General features: G+C 37.2%; 1 protein-coding gene across 12 annotated transcripts in view; it reads right to left on the minus strand.

The window, feature by feature from the left end:
• ZNF280D (zinc finger protein 280D) overlaps positions 1-22,916 on the minus strand; it is a 51,407-nt gene that overhangs the window by 28,086 nt on the left and 405 nt on the right. For 2 of the 12 annotated variants that reach the window (XR_004753479.1, XM_035335465.1), the window contains exons 2-8: positions 17,408-17,553; positions 16,689-16,773; positions 13,572-13,637; positions 13,088-13,458; positions 7,698-7,815; positions 3,272-3,439; positions 662-771 (exon numbers count right to left, since the gene is read on the minus strand). Coding sequence is in view for 11 of the 12 variants with exons in the window: in XM_035335465.1 (XP_035191356.1) it covers positions 662-771; positions 3,272-3,439; positions 7,698-7,815; positions 13,088-13,458; positions 13,572-13,637; positions 16,689-16,773; positions 17,408-17,470 (981 nt within the window). In the remaining variant the exon portion in view is untranslated. The other 10 variants (XM_035335468.1, XM_035335467.1, XM_035335473.1 and 7 more) reach the window with 10 other exon arrangements.

The following is a 22,916-nucleotide window of genomic DNA, read 5'->3' on the forward strand; positions in this document are numbered from 1 at the left end:
GTAGGTAATGAATACTTAATGAACACTTAACCCAGTAGCTGTAATAATAAACTTGATGCTTAAAAAGTATGAACTACTTCATATAGAAAATGCTATGAAGTTTCCAACAGTGAACAAAATCAGAATGTTTCTGAACAGATCTCTCTCCTGCTGGATAACAGTTCTTATTATGCATGATTACTTTCTATAAGCCTACTGGTAAGGAGTTCATTTTCTAGCATAGAAATGTAAGTCAGTATACTTATCCCCATATACTGTAAATTGACATTTAATTTAAAAAATAATAATAAAGTCACTATTTAATTCACAGTTCTTTAATTCAGCTAGTATAGTAAGTACAAAAGCAATTTTCTACAAACAGTGATTAGGTAAAGATAAAACTTTTTTCTTTTACTATTATGTATGCTTCTTAATTGCATTTTGAAGCTGAAGAAGACAGGCAGCACATAAGCCTCATTTCATTGGGAAAATATGGTCAAAAGCAGCAACATTTGGAGCTTCTCATCTCCATTCTTTATCTCTGTGACTATGAGACATTTGGGCCCTGGCTGATTATAGCCAGAAGCCAGACTATCTTCACATCAAAACATGGCACTCTTTTTCATAACCAAACAGAAGACCACATAAACTTATAAAGTTTATCAGCCCCAAAATATTTTACCTTCATATGATTTTTTAAAGGATCCATAAGATTGAAATGAATATTGCACTTCGGACAAGCTCGTGGAAAAGGTCCTCCATTTTTAATATTGCTTGATGTAGCATTAGTACCTGGAAAATATATTAAGATTCAGAATTCACAATCAAGAGTGACTGATTTATTATTATTTATTATTCTAGCAAAACATGCTATTTGAAATAAAAGCTATTACAACTGATGTGGCTGTAGTGAGCATACGCAAGGTTTTACAACCATCTTTTAACTACTGTTCTCAATTTCCAAAATCATTTTATTCTGTTTGATATAAACTTATATAAAATCTTAGCAAATAACAAGGAAAAAATGGGAGAGGGTAATGGGAGCACAACAGGGACAAAACATTAATTCTGTTCCCCTAAGCCCGCAGATGAAACAGATGATGTGATTTTTTTTAAAAGGTTTAATTTTTAAAGAATAGTACAAACTTTTTATGCCATGACCTGATCTCCATCATGTAGGGTTCAGATATCTGATTTTGAAAGGAATTTCACCATCTCATTCTCAATAGTAAGACTATATAGTTCTCTGGCAGTAGTTGTAACCCTAAGCCTATTCAGATGCATCATTCTTGTTGAGCAAAGGTCTCTGGAAACCCTGAGAATAAGTCATCTAAATAATTACTCCCAGGAATGGAAGGAACAAATACTCTCTTACCAGTATAAATTAATACTTTTCAAGTAAATTGAAAACAAAAACCTTTGTGTTATCTTAAACTTCAATGAATAAAGCCAAGCTTCCAGTTTTCTCCTAACTGCCAAAAGACAGTGAGAGCTACTTTTCCAGGTCAAGTTCTCTTGCATTTACAAGTCATTCACAGATCTGGAGGACTCCATGCAGAATAAGCAGTTTAGAACAGATTAAACACGGGAAAAGTGTTAATATCTCAACTTCAGGGTCAAATGTACTGTGCCAGGGCTACGAAAAAATGTAATAAAAAATATACACACAAATACATCCATCCACCCTATAACACGGAAAAGTACGGGTTAAGAGATGACCACGCAACAGCCTAATACATTCTGTCATTAAAATGATCTTGCATAATCCACAAGGTAGACAGAGATCAAGCAGTATTTTTCCATGAGGATAACATTACTGCTAAGAATCATAATTAAGCAGAAAGTCCTTCACATGCGTGGATGACCATGCAAGAGATTTACCACAAAACTGTGCTGCAAGTCTTCAGTATTAAAGTTTGTAAAACATTTTGACAAGTTTGCTGAGGGCAAATTAATTTTGGAATGTTCTGCAGCAAAATCTAATGTTCTGTGGTGCCTCAGTGCTGGATTTTGTGACATTTGAAATTTGTATGGGATCATGGAACTGCCTAGAGACAAACTCAAATAAATTGGGTTCTCAATAACTATGATCATCTATTCCTTTGTTACTGAACTTAGTAATATCCTCTGGTTATCTTTTGTATGCTGTAAGCTGCAGCACAGTATCTGTTTTGCAGCACGGTATCTGTTTTACCCAACACAGGGTGGAGGATTTTTTTTTCCCAGCAATATTCCGTGTTATAGCTACTTCCTGCTGGTTGCTAAGGAAGAGAATGATAGCAGAACAGCTGCAAACAAGACGTGAGAAAAATAATAATAATAATAATAATAATAATAAAGAAATGATTCTAAACAATTTAATCACAATGTGGGTAGCTTCTCATTTTAATGTTATAGGAAAGAATATGTGGCTGGAAATATCTCAAAGCCAATAATGAGTTCTGGTCTATTATAATCAGCTGGAAAGCACCTTTTGGCTCAGGAGGAAACGTGCCTAATTATTAATATGCTGAAACAGCCAGACTACCTTTCTACTTGTAGGGAGGGGAAGTTCATTCAAAGAGCAACCTGAAACTTAAATTCCCCTGCTCCTTTCCTACTGCTATTTTAAACCGTATCAAAAGAAAGGTTGGAACTGCAAAAACCACTTTGCAACAGTTATTCCAAATACCGGTATCACAGAATTGAGGAGGGATGTGTAGAGGTGTTTTTGTCCAGCCTCCCACTCAAAGCACATGCAACCCAATCAGCATGCTTAGAGCCATCCAGTTGATTTCTTAATAACTCCAAGGATGGAGATTCCATAGTCCAAGTCCCTCATCCTGCATTCCTAAAATTAATTGTTTTCATCCTTTTAACTAACCAGAATTACTTGATAAATTCAGCAGTCACAAAATTCTTTCAAACTTGATTTTTTAGTTGGTTAAGTTTCAATCCCATTAAGTTGTTTGAGCTAAAAATTAAGATGAGTTCAGGGGCATTTATTTTGAATGTCTGTTTTCACAGCTACTGAACAACTCAACTAGTCTCCACCTCACCAAAGTCAAACATCCGAACAAGGAAGGCCAAAAGTTTGAATATGCAATAACTTAGGGTGAATTAATTTGTAAAGGTATATAAATTCTTGCATTGAAAGGTTTGTCTTTATTTTTTATTTAAGGCAGAACAATTACTTATTTACCTTGCCTTAATAGCATTAAGAATAATGATCAACTTAAACATTGCAAGAGTGCTAGCTTTTTCCATGAACCAGATACATGGATGGACAGCTAGACCATTTGATCTACCCTACCTTTTGAAGATACATTTTGTGATGGTGTTACTGTTGGAGAGTTAACTGTAGGTGAAACATCTGAATTGCTTCCAGCACCAACCTCATTAGGCTTGGCTTTTTTTGGAGTTACACTGTTGCCTTCAGAAGTAGCAGGACGCTTAGATACAAAAACACTCTCATTCAGACCTAGTGGTTTAAATTAAAAAACCTCAGTTTTTTTCCATAGTATATTACAAACACATTACTGATGCCTATACTTTAAAGGATGGACAAGTCCAAATACCGCAGTTAGGATTTCCCTAACATCATAATCCATGCAGAAGTTAAGAAAACTATATCCAACTCAGAATTTTCTCAGACGGTGGAGAAGAAAAGGGTAAAGGTGAAAGATACACAGCCCCACCTCTACAACCAAGTAAAACATACTGTGACCAACTGAATTTCTTTGGCCTGCTTTTCACGTCTTGACCCACACTCATCTCAAACAGATTCTTAACTCTGTAAAACATTTGAGACTTCAGTTTGTATGCAAAATACTACCCAAAATGAAAATAGTGTTGTAATTTCTAATGAGCAATCAGAGCATGCCTGTTTTGCTCTATTCTGATAAAGATGCTGATTCACTAATTGTTTGCAGTACTTCTTATAAAAATAAATAAATAAAACACTATAAACAACTCTGAAATTCAGAGTTTCAGTGCCTAATATACTGGCCCTTCAGTATTTGGCTCTCTCGTCCTGAAACCAATGCCTCTGTTACTGTAAGATTATCCTTGGATTGGAGCATCATCCAATTGATGTAATCTTGATACAGAGATTAATCTTCAAATAGACCTGAAGCACAGCTACATACCAGTAATTCTGAGGTGATAGCACAGGCCTTCAGTAATTCTGAAGTGACAGAACAGACTGCAGACAGCTTTTACACTATGATGAACTATGAGGAGGACAGGACTTGCAGAAAATAACTCCCAGATACAATATCAATATCGAGTAAGGACATTCTTGTACATTTCCCTCCCAACCGTCTAACTGCTCCAATGACTTCTTTGGGTGTAATAAAAAATTAACTACTATCTTTAAGAAGCCTTTCCAATGATCAGAGATAACTTGTGTTACATAAAATTATTCAAACTACTATGAAAAAATAAAAAACAAGCCACTGGTTCACCTCCAAGTTGTGTTTACCCTGTGTTAGCTATCTATAGCTAGCAAACAGTCTCCCTGTTCAATCCAAAGAATCTCAGCAGGGAATTATGGCATTTGAGCATTTGGAGATTTACCAATTTATGCCTCATATATAGGAAAACGTAATTCACTTGTTATATACATATTTAATGATCCTAGTATTCTCCTTCTGAGCATACCCTTCCGTAATAACCCACTTCTTCCTGACATAAATGAACATACTAAACTCAAATATCTCAACCTGAGCATTGTTTGCCAAAGACAACACATTCACAAAATAAACTGGTCATCTGCTAGATGATACTACTTCCTAGATTTTGTTTGTTTTACATTTACTTATCCTTGATCACAAAAAAAGTTTTTATACAACTGGTATAACTTCTGCATTCTTCTGCATCACTAAGGCCATTTGAACATCAGGCTATCAACCCACAGCAGGCACAGTTTAAAAAAATATAATATCTGTTGTTGTGTAAGAAGGGACTGGGTTAAGACAGAAGGTCTGATTTTATAAGAATCTTCAGTAAAAAACTTTACTGAGGATATATACCTCATATATAAAAAAGACAATCTTTACAGGTTAATGAAATTGGTAATACTTTTAATTTTAATAAGCTTGTATATATATAGATAGATATAAAATAAAGTATTAATAATACTTTAAATTTAATAAGTTTGACGTATCTGTGACACACAAAAAATTCATTTTGTATATTCATACAGGTAAGGATTCTTACCTTGGTTTATACACCTCTGATCTAATACATTTCCTCTTTCAGAAAAGTGATAATGCTAGGAGAACATACATACGTTTGCATTTGAATTCTGCTGTTCGTTCATTAGAAATATTTTAAGGCATATTTTGAAAAATAAACAAAACTATTTTAAATATTATTTAATATCTAGCCTATGCAAACCAGTCTCTGTTCTGACTGATTTGTCTTTTCAACGTGCCTCTCTAGTCTGGTGTATTGACACCAAGTTTCCTCAGATCACTGATGCTCCAGACTAGTTTGTCCAATCCTCCACCCAACATACCACAAGCTGAAATTGTCAGGGACTCCAGGTACTTGAGCCCAGAGCACAGAGTTGCTGTTTGGTTTTGCAGTTTGCTTATGAAGTCTATAACCTTCGCTTCACGCTACTAGTAAATACTTCTGTAAATATTTTGTAGTTATTATGAAACATTTGACTATTAACATACACACAGCATCATTGTATTCAATATTGTGAATTACTGCAAAAATAAGCCACAATATGGTAAAAGATATTAAAAATGGTAACCTTGAATAGAGGTGGTATATGTAATCTCATAAATCACATTAAATTAACAGAATAGGGACATTAAAGCCTTCTCAGATCTGTCCTGCAACAACACTTCCATTAACTTAGTGATACGAACATATGCATACACTTCAGACAGCTCTTGAATACCACAGAATAGCTTTTCTGTTGGTTATGGCATTTTATAGTTCCTTCAAGTGTGTAGTTTCACATACATCCCCAGCGCCCATCCAAGATCCAGGTACGAGCTATCAGTACAGTTTAACTTCCCACCACCGTTTAGCAGCCTAGCAAAAAGGTTGGTTAGTGTCTGTTAGCAGTTCCTCATTTGCCTGGTTCACAGACCTCAAAAACAAACATTTATGCTATGCTGAGCTAAAAATTGTGTATTCTTCAGTGACTCCACATGCAGAAATTAAACTATCCTGCAGAGTACCACAGGCTGGTTCCCAGTAAGAAATACCATATTCCAGAATGCTTTGTGCCAGCAGTGCTGCCCATGAATTAGAGGAAGCACAACACCAACACAGGCAAGTAGGCATCGGCACATACAACCAACCTAAATATAAGAGCCTTATGTGACCTTATCATGCCAGCCAAACCACAAAACACACAGATACTTCCTGGAAAATTAAGTTAAATATCACATTGGCCTCCTGTGTCATACAGGAATAAAAACTTAGAACCAGGAATTATAAACCTTTTCATCTATTTTCTCTGTCATATATCTATCTTACTGACATGTACAGACTAAGTATAGCATATTACTTTCAATTACAGTCCTCGATGCCTTGATGCCTTCATTTTTCCTGATAAGAGCCTGATTACTTACTAATGTAAGTAATTGTTAAATATGCAAGCAGGTTTCATAAATTAGAAAAATACAATTAAACGTTAATACCTGTGGCTTTGGAGAACTAGGGTTGAATACTGAACCATTTGCAATAAATAAAAGCCTCATTTGCTTTACAAAAAGCTATTTATGCCACTAAGACAAGAATCAGATCACAGAATAGACACATGCAAAGAAATACACTACCTTCATTGATCAGTAGCTGCAGTGAATGCCTTAGCTAGAGATGCAAAGTCATCATACCAAGCAACGGAAGAAGCTACCAGTCATTCTGTTTTATTTTACTTTTAGTATGACCTGTTAAGCCATTCATTATAGGTAGCCTGTTACCTTATGGAAGAATCAGAAGTGTTTGTCATCTATAACTTACAGACTGAATCCTAGGATTCTGTTCAGTTATTAGAGAAGTGCAATCCTTCACAAAAAAAGGGAAAGTTTCAAGTTACAGCCTGTTTAAGATTGAATACACTGCATGCTTCAAATCTATTCCACCTGCTATGAAAAAAGGGGGTTGTTTGTTTGTTTGTGTTTAGGTAGGTTAAATAGTTCCTGTTGAAATATGCTTTAGCTAGATGAAAAAAAAAAAATTTAGTTGTCAAATTGGACTCTTTTTCTTCCCCTCCTTTTTGCACAGGATCCTTTTGATCCCATTTACTCCAACTGCTATATATAGCAGTCAGGAAACCAAGACCATCATCATTGGGAATCCACTCAGCAGACTCAGGAAGTTCTTCTGGCACTGTTCCACAGCCCCTCTCTTGCTAACAGCTGTTTCTATTCATGCTTGTCGAAGAGTGCTGGATACACAGAAAATGAGCCTTTAACTGTCAAAAAAATTGTAGTGTATCTGGCAATATTTTTTTCCATCTAAATGACCGTTACAAGACATCAGTTGATATTACAGTCAGTCTAATGCAATGAAAAGCAAAGTCTGACAACACAAGGCTCTGAAGTTTAATTCATTAAACATTATATAGTGTTATGTACAGGGGGAAGAAAAAAATGTAGCTATGCTATATTCTAAAAATCCTATTTAAAATTATAACCCAAAGGTCTGCACTACAGTTAAATGACATTACGCTGTTTCTTTCTCTTATCAACTACTACAGTTATACCCACCTGTTACATTCACTGATGGCCCAGTCTGGTACTGTGGAACTCCCGAGTTCTCTCTCACACCAAACAGTATACCAGATGTATTATCTGGTGCAGCTGGTGGAGAATCCATAATATAATCCTAATAAAATATTTTCAAGAGGGAAAAGAAATTTGAGGTTTAACATTTTTTTTACTTGCAGGCTTCAAAGGGTTTATCTTAAAAACATACGACTGCTTACAAGTACTCATAAGTACTCATCTCTAAATCAAGTTCATTACAATCTCCCCCAGTTAGTTTCTTTTGACATTTTAAGAAGTTTGCAACTCTTATCAGTGGTTGTTAATTTAGTCATAGCTGTATATCCAAAAAAAAAAAAAAACAAACAACCATATGACCCAAGAAAGCCCATTTTATGAAATATTACTTGCACTATGTGAATTGCTAATTATAATTACTTTTGCTCAAAAGTCTGATGATGTTTCAAATCATACTTGAACTGTTCTGACAACTGTAGAGCTTTCTTCCTTCAATACAAGCTTAGACATTTGCCTGTTACTCTTGTGTAACAGCTACTACCTGCATTTTAGAAGAACGGAAAACAGAACTGAAAGTAGCACAAACTTGATGTGAGCAGAAGCCTCTTGAAGATGAGATTACACCAGTCAAATTCTATGAAGTGATCAAGCTTTAATGAAAGTAAGGAAGTATCTACAACGTGTTGACTGTGAATGGCACTCAAACTTATGGTATCATTGATTTTTTTTTTCTTTTATGTAGGATAATTTATAAGGCATTGCTTGAAATAATACAGTTTAACTCCCTTTTCAAAGCACAACTAACCTAAAAGTTGGTTCGTGTTTCTCAACACCTTGATGCTTTTGAGCATATCCAAATACAGGTATCCTTCTACCCTTCAACTTAAAAGGTTTGCCCTTTAGTACTATCATAACCTAAAAAATGAAACAGAGTCCGCATTTCTCAGACACAACACAGAAATCTTATACCTAAACACTTTCATTGATCACCCAACAGGTAACGTTTAGAGCAAAGGAAACGTCAAATTTAGTTCTTATTAATATCCAAATTTAGAAGCTGTGGTAGGTGAAAAACACACTTCCCAAGATCGTTAGTATTGCTCATATCTCAATAGGCTGTTCATACTAACTAAAACAATTTGAAACATGAAATATTTTCAGCAACAACAATAATGAGTTAAGAAAAACCTTATGATAGAATTGCATCAAATCTCTGAAATGAGGTATAAATGGCAAAATGTTGGCACTTGATCTTTCTACTCCGAAATAATGCAATTAGTTGCCTTAACTTTGTCAAGATGCACTGTGAAACAAAAGAGTAGACAGAATTAGCCCCACTTTCTTAAAACATAATCACCTAACACTCATACACACACTTTGTCATTGATGTATTCATGAGACAAAGGCCACAATACTTTTTGCTGTAAAGATAAGTCTCTTAATATGCTTCTCACTCCAGTAAGCACAACTGTAAAAACATCTTGGTAGAAGCTGCTACCCTTTTAACTACCACCATTTTGACTAAACTTGATGGAAACAAGTCTAAAGGCAGTGTGCACATACAGGTATGATCATATTTAGGACTCTTAAGTACCAGAAAAGATTGGAACACAGTGAGAACTTTTTCTTCCCACCCCGTTTTTGTTGTAGAGCTCTGAAATGAAGACTCTGCAGGGCCCTACTGATAACAAAGAGCCGTTCTTCCCAAGCGATCCTATTCAATCTAAGTTAAGCAAAGATGTAGCTGTTGAAATCGTGATAATGCTAAAAACATTAACTACTAAACTTCTTTGCTGTATTTGTTACAAGTAAAAACTATGAGCAGAAGTCGTAACAGAGCAGGTTTTACTGTACCACAATGGCTTCAGACTAGCCCATGAAATTACAAGTGAAGCCCTTACCTGCAAACCCCAGTTCTAAAGCAATTAATGCTCAGGTGGTAAGCCTGTTGTAGGGTCCTTGGGTGGAGGACTTTGCACACCACCATTTTAAACATGACCGATACATTACATGTACACAAAATCTGCCACTCTTACTACTTTCCAGTTTGCTTTTAAGTGCTGATACAATTTCAGCGTTCTTCAATAAACTAGGTATTTCAATGGCATGGGTACACCTCCCTGGTATATACTAAACACGTCTGGTGAGCAAGAAAGTAAAACCCTGGAAATTCAGTCTCATTTTTTTTCTAAATGTCCCCTTCTGTTTAAAATTATTCTTTTCATATAATTTGGTTCTGTTCTTTTATATACAATAAAAAATAAAAAATATTATCATGCTTTAGAAAGCAAAAACATTTTAAATAATTAAATAAAGCAGCTTTACCATGTCAATGAAAAAAATCAAACTAAAACGTACAGATGCTCTCACATGTAGGAAGTCTAAATCCAGCCTTATAAATGAAGTTCCAAGGGCTCAAGTAAAGAAAAAAAACCAAAACATTGTCACTCTGTTTTTCAGAAGACTAGTAACAATTTTAGACTCCATGTGCATGCTGGGTTTCCTAACTGTAGAAACTGACATGCCAAACTGTAACCAAATCCACACAGAACTGGAATGATGCATGGTATTGGACCTTTGCTCTTTCAAAAGTAACTAGGAAGAACTGAAACCTGAATCACACTCAGACTGAGGAATGTGCCTAGCCATTACGGGAAAGATGGATAGAAGTGGCTAGGGCTTACTGGAAGGCATTCTGAATGCTGAGTCGTAGAAAATCTTCATCGCTGAGAATGAATGAGTCTTAAAGAAGAAGATAACCTTATGATATCATATACAACAGCAGTCACTCTGAATTAATTAGGACTGGTGTAGACAGTACCACCAAAGCCAAATTCAATTCAGAATTTTTGGAACTGATTTAAAATAGTGCAGTAACAAGAACACAAAAAGGAAGAATCAAGTTGGGAAGAAACAGAAAATGTGTGGATGAAAGTGTCACATGAAGCCCAAGGTAGAAAAACATTAATATAAAGCAGTGGTCCCAAGAGAAATAAGACTAGATAAAGGGGAAAAATATCTCCAAAGCTTAAGGAGCTCTTGAATGAAGAAAATTCTAGCCAAGGACATGAACCAAAAGAAAAGTAGCATACATATGACACTAAGAAGAGGAAAGGACAATGTGTCAGGAGTGATATTAAAAACCACAGAACATTGCCCAAGAACCTGAACTACAGTACCTCATTAAAAATAAAAGCACAAGAATCAAGCCTTCCTCCCTCCCCCTCTCCCAAAGTATGGTTTAATCAAGTGACAGAACAATACAAGGATAAGGAAGCAAACTATCCCAAATAAGGTTGAAACTGGAAATACAAATCTGAATCTGGAAGAGTTAAGTTGAAGAGATGGAACAGTCACCTTCAGTATGTTCTAAGCAAGGAAGAAAACCACCACCAGAACAGTCTTCCTAACAGTTCTCAAGAATAACATCTTAAGAACACACTTAGGATAAATTTAAAAAATTAAAGAGCTCATGAAAGCCATGATCAAAATGTCAACACTGAAAAGAAACCATACAATATGAGGTAGTCTCAACTGTCTAAGTTTTAAGAGACCACAGAATATATATGTACTGGGCATCCCACAAAAAGATGCTCTGCTTTGTAAAGCAATTTATCTAACTTGGAATAAAGACAGAACAGACTAATACATGGTTAGAGATCCTTTCCTACATCACGCACCTTGAAAGCCGCATTTCTAGCTGCAACTGCTTTACATAGGTGTATCTCTACCAGTAACAAGAACAACCTGCAGGTTTTGGCAAATTAAAAACAAAAAAGTCTAAGTCAACTCTGACATTTCTATTGCAAGCAAGCTTGATAAACGAGAAAGAACTTTCAACAAAAATAAGTGCTGTGTGTATACCATGTTTAACCTTCAAAAGAAATTACCATCATGTGAGTTACATCCCGCTTACATATATGTTTTGCGGCTCAGCTTTCATAGGTCTGCTTACTCAAAGGTTTCCTAATAAAAACATTTTAGAGGCCACTAGCAGCTTTATCTATTAGAACAAAAACACGGAATTTGTGTGGGAGAGAAGTATGGGAGGAAGCTGTCTCATGCAACAGAGATTCTGCAAGACATCCTAACATCCTTTTGAAGGACTTAATAAAGCATACTACATAATGAGCAAACCTTGATAAAACTCACAGACTTGGAATACGCGTATACATTAGGTGAAATAGCAGACTTTTCTGTATTAACTCAGGCTGCTTTATAAAGACAAATTTAAAAGGACTTCAGAGCCTTTTAATTATATCACTGTTTAGGCCTTCATACACGCCATGACAGACTAACTTAATTAACATGTTTCACTAGACATGCCCAAAAATTTCTCTTTACAAATTGTCAATCAGCTCCTGAAGACTCAAAATTGGAAAGTACAAGTTCCTTCGTAACAAATCTGCCAGAGATCCAGCTACGCAGGCAACAATTCTATTGTACAGTTTTTCTGAAAATCCAGCACCACCAATTATTTAGCTACAAATCATAAGAAGAATACCTAATTCTCACATTCTAACAGCCTTATTCATACTGATTGCCTTGTTCAATAAAAGCAGAATATATGAAGACTGAAATAAAATGTCAATATTCATTCTTTCTCTCTCACAAGCACCCAACCGGTAAGGCAAAAAAGAGCATCTAACTTGACTCCCTGAAGTTCTGAGGGAGTCCTGAGGTTCCCTGGCTCTCCCTGAAGATCTACAATACATGACTTGTGTACCTAATTCCCTTAGGCTTTTAAGAAAAAGCAAGTATCTTGCAAGAGCATTTCAGCTACTCACCCTACAGCTTATGGCTGCTTGCACCCCCATTCTCATACCACAGTTTCACTACAGCTGCCATGTGAACCAAGAAGCTGCCACAACAGCATTCTCTCAAGCAGCCATACCCCAAGAGAAGCATTGTAAAAATCATGTGGGAAAAGCTAAACACCAAATGCAAGTCACTGCAAAATGCAATTAATTCATCAATATGAAGGAGCCGTCTCTAAGCAAAGAATGCATCTCTGTAAAGTTTAGAGAATGGGATTTTCCATTATTTCTCCATATAAGCTAAAGAAAATTACCTAAACCACATCAATCTATGCTTAAGATTTTTCATTTAATTCTGCTGTTATTAGGTAAAGCTACCATCCTTGAGCCCTGCAACACATTTTAAACATAGTAAGAGTTTGTACATCAGTATTTTCAATATATATATCAATTAAGCAGAGCAATGTTATGGTCCTAGAATCTTTACAATTTACGTAATGGTAGTCAATAATCTAGTGCAGGTCTTCAAATCACTCTACTAAGTGAGTCAGTATGTTCCTCATTAATTGATTCAAAAAAAAAATGAGTATTTTACAGTTTAAGGGAATAAAAATTTACCTGATTGAGTATTACAGGCTGTGCTGTTACAGTAGTCACTGGCCTGGACACAGGTTGAGCCACTACAGGAACTGTGATATTTCTTGATACTGGCTGTGTCGTCACTGGAATGGTTACAGGTCTGCTAACAGGCTGTGATATTCCAGAACTTGGCCGGGGCATCTGCTGTGTTGATAAACATCCAGCAACTGGTCTCTGCAGTGTCTGTGAAGTTCCTGAAACATTCACTGGTCTAGACAATGGCTGAACTGCTACAGAGCTAGTTGTAGGTCTGGATACAGACTGAAAGACTGATGAAACAGGCATGGCACTGGGGCTGGAGGCAGATGTCGGATAATGGTGACTGTCAGGCTTGAATGTAGTAACAGTACCTGTTGCAAAGGATTCCAAAGTTATCTTTATATAATTTTGTGGTCAGACATTTCATAAGTTTTGTGGTTTTGAGTGTTTGTTTTTTAATTACCATATTAGGACAATATAGTACCTCTACTGGGTGCACCATTCTGTATCCCCCTTCGTGATGAGCTGAAGTTGACTCTGTTCAATATATCTGTCAAAAGTTACATTTGTCTTAATTGCAGTTAAATTAATAGCTTAAACTCTTTGCAAATTAAAAGCAGCATTCACGTCCACTAATTAAGCCAATTAGGATCTGACTTATGAATTAGAACATTATTTCTAAAATAACCTTACAACACACAATGTCATTTGTACAAGTTAAGACATGCTCTTCTACTCTGCTTTTCTTAGGTTGGCTAGCTCACCTAAGAATCTCAGGTTTTATTTTCTTGGAGATTAAGACACAAGTAAGAGTGTAAACAAAATAAGAACACTTCACAAAGATTTAGCTCTGCTGATTTTAAGAAATGCATTTATTCATTTCTGTTTGTTGCATACATAGAAAAGAAGTTCCCCAACTCTACAACTACTCCACAGAAAAGGAATCATTTTCTTTAAATTGTTTACTAAACAATTTCCAATCTCAAATTCCCAGTGCCAAAGGAAATGAAGAGAGCAGCAATTACAGGAGCCATATTGGAAGTGCATTACAATCAGATTGATTTTCTTACATATCCCACACAGCAGTCTATGACCAGGGTTCTAACTTGCTGGAAAAAAGTGGAGTTTCTTAGATCTAATGCTTACACCCTAACCGGTATCAGCAATATTCCCCAACCGTCTACATCTTTTTCTATGATTACAGTGTATTTGCCAGAATATTACAGCAATATTGATCAAATTAAAATATTCTTCTACCACCAGATTCTCAATGCATTTAATGCTACTGTCAAGTTTCTTGCTCTGACATGTGAAAATATGCATATGAAATTAGATAAATGTTCCAAATCAGTAAGATTGAAAATACCTTCTCAAACCGAGGTCAAATTACATCAGGATCTCAAACGAGGTATTAAAACTTCTGGAAATTGTGCTTAATAACCTCAAGGCTGCTTCCACAGACAACAGCTCATGAGTATGCAGTCCCCAGGTTGATAAATAAATCTAACAGCAGCAGAGCTCAGATCACAGCTCTCAACCTGTCACCTGCATTTAGATCATACTAATGAAAAAGCAGCTGCAAGCGACAGATTCAAACAGGTTTGCATTTTTTAAGATAGGAGAAATTTACTTCTGCAATAATACTATTTTTACTTCAAATGACGCGGTCTATGAGCAAAGATTAACTTAACTCAGGATTTACCCGAATATGTACATTTTAATGTTTATTAACAAATCTATACCCCACATTTTAATTCTAGAGCCAAAACAAAAACCTCTGTCTACCCCCCCATAAAAAACACAAGACAACAAAAGAAAAATCAAAAACAGACAAGCAAACAAAGAACAGCTACCCTAAAAACTTAAAAGTTATGGTTCACAAAAGATATTCAGCTCCAGGCAGTCTGATACACAGACAATTCAAATCCTAAAATATAAAGATAGAGTTTACTATTTATAAAAACAACATTTCAGAAAAACAGTGATTTGAAATAAACTAGATTCACGCAACAATTGATTCTTCATAGACTTGACATGCCGTTTCCCCTCCCCCTTCAAAGCATTATTTTTCTAGTTTGGGTAAAACAGTACTGAACAGTAACAAGGTAACATGGAGAACAACATTTTAAAGTAGCAATAAATTACAAGTTTATGTGTATGAAAAAGTAAGCGAGAAAAAATGAGCAGTAACTGTAGGAGAAATAAGCAGTTGTAGGAAACAGTAAAGCAAGCAAATTGTGAATTGCTTTTCATCCCACTCTAGCTAATCCTTCAGTACGGCAGAAGAGACACTTTGCCACATGTAACACTGGGCCAGCATGTCAAGGCTGGGGTCCTTACCTATTTCCTTCCCATTTTCAACATCAGTCTATAGAAATAGATAATTGCATTGTCAGAAGAAGGTTAAAAAGATCGCTATGCATTGCAGAAAACATACTTTTCAGAAAAATTAAGAACAATATGCACATCTCCATTTGTCATCTGATCAGACAGGAATTTTCTCAAGCAAAAACTAAATAGTAGCGGTAAGCAAAGCTGAGTTCATTGTGGCTTGCCTATCACAAACAACGATTCTGCAGACTGGAGCCTGACTACTGCCAGGTTGTACTACTTACAAGCCAGAGAAGAACTGAGGTCATTCTTCCATAGCTGTTTTTGATAGTCAAGTAGGAGATTATAAAGAGAAAAGTTGGGGAAAGGGAAGGAAAAGAGAAAGTAACAAGTTATATCATAAGTGCTTTTATGTGTGTCAGGACTGAGTATGGGCAGCAGAATTAGATGCATACATTGCAAGTCTGTATCTTTTACCAAAGTTCTTGAAGCTGCTGAATTATATAAAAAACAGTTTTCACTTCAAACACATATTTCTATCCTTTTGACCAGGAAATAACCTTTATACTGACTGCAATGAACCTTTGTATATCTATTGCTCTGATGTCTAGCACTTGAATAGTTCACTTTCATGATCTATTGCTAATGACCAACAGTAATCCAGAGGTCTTTAGGCCTCCTAAAAAACAGGGTATTTTTTTAATCCTTTTAGAAGTTAGTAATTGCAGAAAATTTCTTAAACCAAATTTCAAACATTCTTCCAAAGGTTCAAGAGGATCTAGACTATTTTTCAAGTATGCAAAAACATTAACCATTGAGAACTATTTTTAGGTGAGAGAGCTTTAACATCAACTTCAATGCTTCTCGAATACTTAAGATGTTATTTTCCACATTTTTAAGCTAGTGCAAGAAGTATTAAAGTAGACTTATTATCCCAGTGAGTAACAAAGTAAAACACAGTTCAGATGCAAGATGAAGGTACTATAAATGAAAATGACTGAACAGCTAATAGTAGCTCCAAAGTTATTTACTGCAAATAACAAACGTTCAGAAAATGACTATGAAAATCTCAGATACAAGCATAGCAGAGACGAGACAAAACCATGCAGCTGTAAACCTCCTTACCAGGCTGTCTTCTGTATTTGACAACTAGGGAATGCTTAGGTAAAACCTCCTAACATTTGACAACAAGATGGCCAAACACAGAGATCCAAAACTTTCATTACCGAAATTAATTTTAATAACAAAAATTATGTTCTCCTTCACTTACCTGCCAAAGCCCAAGCACAGGAAAAACATGGAATTCTGATACATCTGCTGTCATCACAACCACCTAACCTCATTCCCTGCACTACCTGCAGTCGGAGAGAACTACAGAACTTGATGAAAAAAATCAAATTTCATAGGGGGTAATGAATTTATTAATAGAAATCTCTTACTTAGCAGACAGGCTTGTACTGTTTTCACATTAAACGATTTTCCTGGTTGTGCCTTTATTATAGACACTTGGACAGTTACCATCGTTTTATCAGAATGATGTCCACACATTCTATCAACACATGAAATGAGGAGGGGGGTGCAGGGGGTGGAAGAGGGACTGCCACATGAAGACTTAAATTCATGCATGTTACTTTAGCAGAGACACTTCCAAGTATCTACTTAAATATTAACTGTATTAAGAGCTATTGCATGGTTTCAGCATTGTCTGTACTGGACTTTAGACTATATTGTCAGTACTAAACCCTTCAAATGTCCTTGTTTTGACTTGAGAGATTTAAGGTTACAGGTAGAGGCAGCTGTGCATTACCTGGATGTTACGACAGAATTCCCTAAAAATTCCAGTTTTCAGTGTAAGACAGCAAGCTAAAGAACAGCTTTAAGATGTACAACTTCTTAAATCTCACTAATTTTAAAATTCTCAATTTTCAATATAAGTTGGAAGTTTTACACCTCAAAATACCTCTTAAATTACGGAAAATGTTATCTTACATGTACTAGGTGGCTTTGAGCTTGAGATTTCTCCAACAAAGATTGGCTCATCATCATCATCATCCTCCTCCACTTCTTTCACTCTCTTCTGCCATGGTTCTAGCTCCTCTTCTTCACATTCCATAAACAATTCTGCCATCTCGAGACTAGATAGAAAAAACAACATCAATAAATATTCAGTAATTTTGTGAGACAAATGCTTTACTGTTAACAAAAACTACTACACTTGACAATAATTCCCAGAGAATGGTCTCCCCCCCACCATGTTTAATACAGGTTCAACATGATCTGATCTAGAAGATCTTCAGAGATCAACATCAGAACTACCAATCACAAATGGTTCTGTTTGCTTTTAAATAAGCTGTGACAACTAACAAAGCTTTCCTCTTTCTTTTCACAACCCCTTTTACATAACCTTAAAAGCATTTCTTAACAATAGAGGAAATACGAATATAGGTTATTTGGAGTGTAATATATATAAACATATATGTAAAATAATTTATAGTAAGACCAGTATTTTCATAAAACCAAGCGACTGCTTCAGCAATAACCAGTATCAGTATGCCAGTAAAATTGTATTTGCTCTTCTTAAGACTGGGAGCTTCACAGAAACTGATGTCTCAGTTTTGCTTGATGATGCCAACAGTACCTCAAGCTAAGAGAGAATTTGATTGAAATTAATGAATAGTTTTGTTAAGTACATGAAATTCTATTCATCACTGGACTGCTTTGACAAAAACTGAAGAATAGAACTCAAGATACTTCTTTCATGAAGGCCATAATCAATACAAGAATATTTCTTGTCTTACATCAGGCCCCAGCCACATAACCATTACTAATACTTCCCTTATTCTTGTGCTGATGGAATATTTACTTTACAAAGCAAACTAGCTAGGGAAGCTGGACTTTGAAAATCATTCTATTACACAGTGATAGTTGCCTGACGCTGTAACTTCCTACACCTGGCGTGATGTCACGGCCGTAGCTCTAACAGCAATGCAAGAAGGAAGAAACGGGTATTGCCTTTCAGCAGCAACACGCAGTTAAACTGACCTGTTTACACCATAAGTAACAAACTGTTTTTACCATTATTACATATATATTGATGAGAACAACTTTTCCCTATTATTAGTAGGAAAATAGCAATATTAACATAATTAGTCTTTAAGGAAGTGTGCTAGGACTATTTTTTTAAATATATCCTTTAATGGATGCTATAGTCTCCACATACTCAAAAGCCTTGCTGTTTTCTACAGTTGCAAGCAGATTTCTGCCCAGAGGCAGTTAGGAATTCTTGAAGGCAAGAGCTATTTGTACAGTCATTGATTTCAGAAATGCATCACAAGCCCTGACTTTGGTTTTCCTTGAATACCTACAGCCCTAACACCAAACCTCTTAGTGTCAAAATTCAACTTCATCTCTAAAATCTTGATTCTGTTTTTCCACTTATCAACTGTCTGCACTAAATCAAGCTCAGAACTTTTAGAAATAAAGCTTGTGTATGATAATGTCATTAACAACTACCAAAAAAAAAGACTATATATATACTTGTATGTATACAAGGTGACAAAATCAAGGCTATATTCATAAACTGCTACTTCTTCAACCAAACGATTCCTCTTTTAACACATCAAGGGCGTTCACTCAACAGAGTTTTCTGTGCAATTTCCCATGATCTTCTCTTTTCCAAAAGTATATCAAGCGCAACATATATATTAAACATTGGGTTAGGTTTCTTTTTTCAAAGTATAATTATGCAAAGTTAAGGATACTCATAATCTCTCAACAGTGTTTAAAATGGAAGTCTTCAGCACAGAGAGTGAGAAACTGTCTAATAAGAGTCAACAACTTCAGGATAGGAGCAATGAGCTGCAGTCACAAATCACGGGGGAGCAGTCACAATCTGTGGGAGTGTGGCCATGAGGTTCGACAAGCCCCATGCTTGGTGCTAACATCGGACTCTTAACGATGAGGCCATCAAGGCATGTAAAGTTTAGAGGGAACAAAGAAGGGTGATTCAGGAGATGCCTTGCCCTCCTGGGTTGCCTGTTCTCCAGCCGTTACCGCATGGAAGTTGCTGGGGATTTGCACTTGCCCGGCAAAGTTGTCGACCAATGTAGAGTTAGTGGAAAAGGACTGCTGTGGGGCAAATAGTAGAAGGGAGCCCGTCCTCAAGATGGGGATGCAGCATGGATAATGAAGTTATGTCATCAGTAAAGTAGCAGCAGTTACTGATCCTAAAAGAACCCTGGTGTCTGTGTGGTCTTTACGCCACAACAGTCCTGCACCTGCTTGCAGTGAAGTGAGAGCAGGGAGGGAGGGTGGCACGCCAAGTCTTGAGGATAACACAAAGTCACGGAGCTACACTACTTCCTTCCTTCATCAGATTAGGATGCCGAAGTTAAACAAAGTGCTAGGAAAGAAGAGAACAGGACACTAGACTAGGTTCTTGTCACAGGAAAAGAGGAAGAGCGTGGAGCCAATTTCCACTCTACACAGACATGAAAGGCCAAGTGCCAGGTCTCAAAAGGTCAAGGCCCAATCTCTTCCTTCACAGAAGGCCTTTGCTTTACTGACATGGAGACAAAGTATGTGAGACTTCAAGGCAAAATGAAAGACCATTTTCAGACACTTGGCTCGTGGAACTGCTAACTTGGATACGAAGGGTGTGGGGGTATTTTTATTTAAGAAACTTAATTTTATTTGTCCTCAAAAAGTAATCAGATACAAGATGTACTCAGAGAAGGTGAGAGCACATACAAATGACACAGAAAACACAAGAATAGGCACAAACAATCTACATATTAGCAACGTTTTAACAAGATGCTTGATAAGCTCAGTTAAGCAGAATGCAGCTAATTTTTTTTTATCCAAATAAAAGTAAATTTAATAACATAAGCATGGATATTTAGAAGGTTACACCAACTAGCAGCACTTCTTAGGAACAATTCCATTTTATGAATAAAAATGGTTTTCTCAAAAGGTGACTCAAAAAGTAGGTCCACTTTTTAAAGGCAAGTATCAAGTTATTTCGGATTTTTTTTTTTTTAATTCCAACACCAGGAATTTAAGGCAATGCTTTTACCGAGCCTAATGAGTTCCTGCCTTGTTTCTATACTCCTCCTTCAGTCATGATACTACAGCTTTTCATAGTACTGGGACACGAACCTATGCTGATTAAAAATAACCTGGCCTGCTAGCAGTTGAACTGGCATGACTGAGAGGTCAAAAAGTTAGTGGCCTACGGAATTACAGTTGCAGTAAGGGGAAAAGGTTTGATTAAAGGAGGCATGCAGGAACTGCTCAAATGGTCTTCATTGCCAACATCTCCATCCATCTTTAGAGTACAATCAGCTTCCAAGTTTGCAACTTTTTAAACTTGATTAATAAAGAACCTGCATGTCAGGAATCTTTGTAGTGGTTGCCCTCAAAGCCAGCAACAACAGTGACTTCTTCCCCACTCTCCACAAATATTTCCCAGTGGAGGTACAGACTCCATTGTAACAAAGGTAAACCCACTGGCAATAACCTGTATTTTCCTTATTTCTTTTTAATGTGTATAAACACAAATACACCTTCACACACGTATCTACCCAAAAGTAGTCCGCCGATCTGAGGCAGGTCCAAAACTCCGATGAAACGCTACATAAATAATCAAAGACAGTGTTTAAAACATTATTCTAACCTAAAAAGTGTCAGAAAGTGCCTCCCTCCAGGGGAGGGTCAGGCTGGGTGTTAGGAAAAGGTTCTTTATTGAGAGGGTGGCCAGGCACTGGGACAGGCTCCCCAGAGCAGTGGTCATGGCACCAAGCCTGTAGGAGGTCAAGAAAAGTTGGGCAACGCTCTCAGACACATGGTCTGATTTTTGAGGTGGTCCTGGGTGGACCCAGGAATCAGACTCGATGATCCTTGCGGGTCCCTTCCAGCTTGAGCTATTTTGTGATTCTATGAAAATTGTGAACAAATTCTTTAAAACATTTTTAAAGTATTATTAGAATATATCAAGGCATTGCTTAAAAAAGCAACAGCAGTTCAAACAAAAAGGCTTCCTATTTTCACAACTGCGTGGTTGACACCTGTATGCATCTGTCCAGCAAAAACTAAGGCTAGTGATAGAAGTTCATGAGGCTAGCGCAGATAATCAACATCCTGCAAACACAGTTACCATGCAAGCAACAAACTAAAAATCTGACAGAAAAACAACAACAAAAAAATCAACTCATTGCACAAGTAACAGGCTCCTGATAAAGTATTTTTAAAATAAGTATTTTGAAATTTGGACATCTTTAGTTATCGCGTTAGTTACATTCAAATATACGTAGCTTTATTGAAGCCAGTTGTATTTATATCCTGCTTTTTACTAATGGGATTTACAATTGCTTATTTACAGGGAAACAAGAGAAGTGATACAAACATTACTAAATATAACAAGACTGTAACAGCTGAAGCAAAAACAGCAGACAGTGATCTGTCCAAGTGCACCTTACAGACACTCAAATCAATGCTATAGAAAATCATGGCCAATACAGTTGCGATTAAGATTTAAAGTTACTGAAAACCCATTTACTTCTTCATATGCAATTCACTTGTTCCAAACTTCAGGTCAACACTCAACGTTTCGAATGCTTGATACTTTGGCCTGGCTTAAAGTAACTGAAACTGAATCACTAGTTTCAAGTTGGAAGTATACTTCAGGAGCCAGGGTATTTACATTAGCCAGAAAGTTTCCAGACTAGCCTTGTTTGTCATCTCTTCATAACAATTATCAGTGAATTATTCACCCATTAGTTTTTTTCACCTCAGTAGCTGTGCTTCTGACAGGAAAGTCGTATTATTTAGAACGCAGACCTCACGACGAGCACCGACATGGTGTTTTTCAGACACCTTCCCCCACAGGCACGTCACTTTGCATCGTGTTAGCTGCAGAGGAGCATGCAATCTGCAGCTTCACGAGGACAGCTGCCAATTGTATTTTTAACGGGCGCTGCATTTGTTTCAGCAGGGAAGAAACAGTGATGAAGGGGAAACTGAACGTAGAAAGTTTTAAAAAGCAAAAGCATAAATCAAATTCCATCAGAAAAGAAAGAAAGAAATTAAAAAAAAAAAGGTTAAGAAAAGAGCAAGACCAAAGGAGCCAACGCTACCCTCTCTGCCGGGAGCTGCCATAAGCTCCGCCTCGGGAAGGGCACCGCTGCCTCCCCAGCCAAGCCCCCAGTTCCCACCCCCGAGCAGGGCCGGCTGCGAGGCGGCGGGAGGGACGGAGCCAAGTCCCGAGGGCAGCCGAGCGGCGGCCGCTCCGCCCGGGAGCCGCCCCAGGGCCGCCGCTCGGGGCCGGGCCGAGGCCTGCGGGCCGCAGCCGGAGGGAAGGAGGCCCGGCCGCGGGCCCGGCGCCCACCGCCAAGTGCCGGGGGCCCCTCGCGGCCCTGAGCGGGCGGAGCGAACCCTCCCCGCGACGCCCCCGCGGGCAGACCCCCGGCACCCAGCGGGGGCCCGGCGAGCGGCCGGGGGA

Source organism: Oxyura jamaicensis, chromosome 10, assembly GCF_011077185.1.
Source record: "Oxyura jamaicensis isolate SHBP4307 breed ruddy duck chromosome 10, BPBGC_Ojam_1.0, whole genome shotgun sequence".
NCBI lineage: Eukaryota > Metazoa > Chordata > Aves > Anseriformes > Anatidae > Oxyura > Oxyura jamaicensis.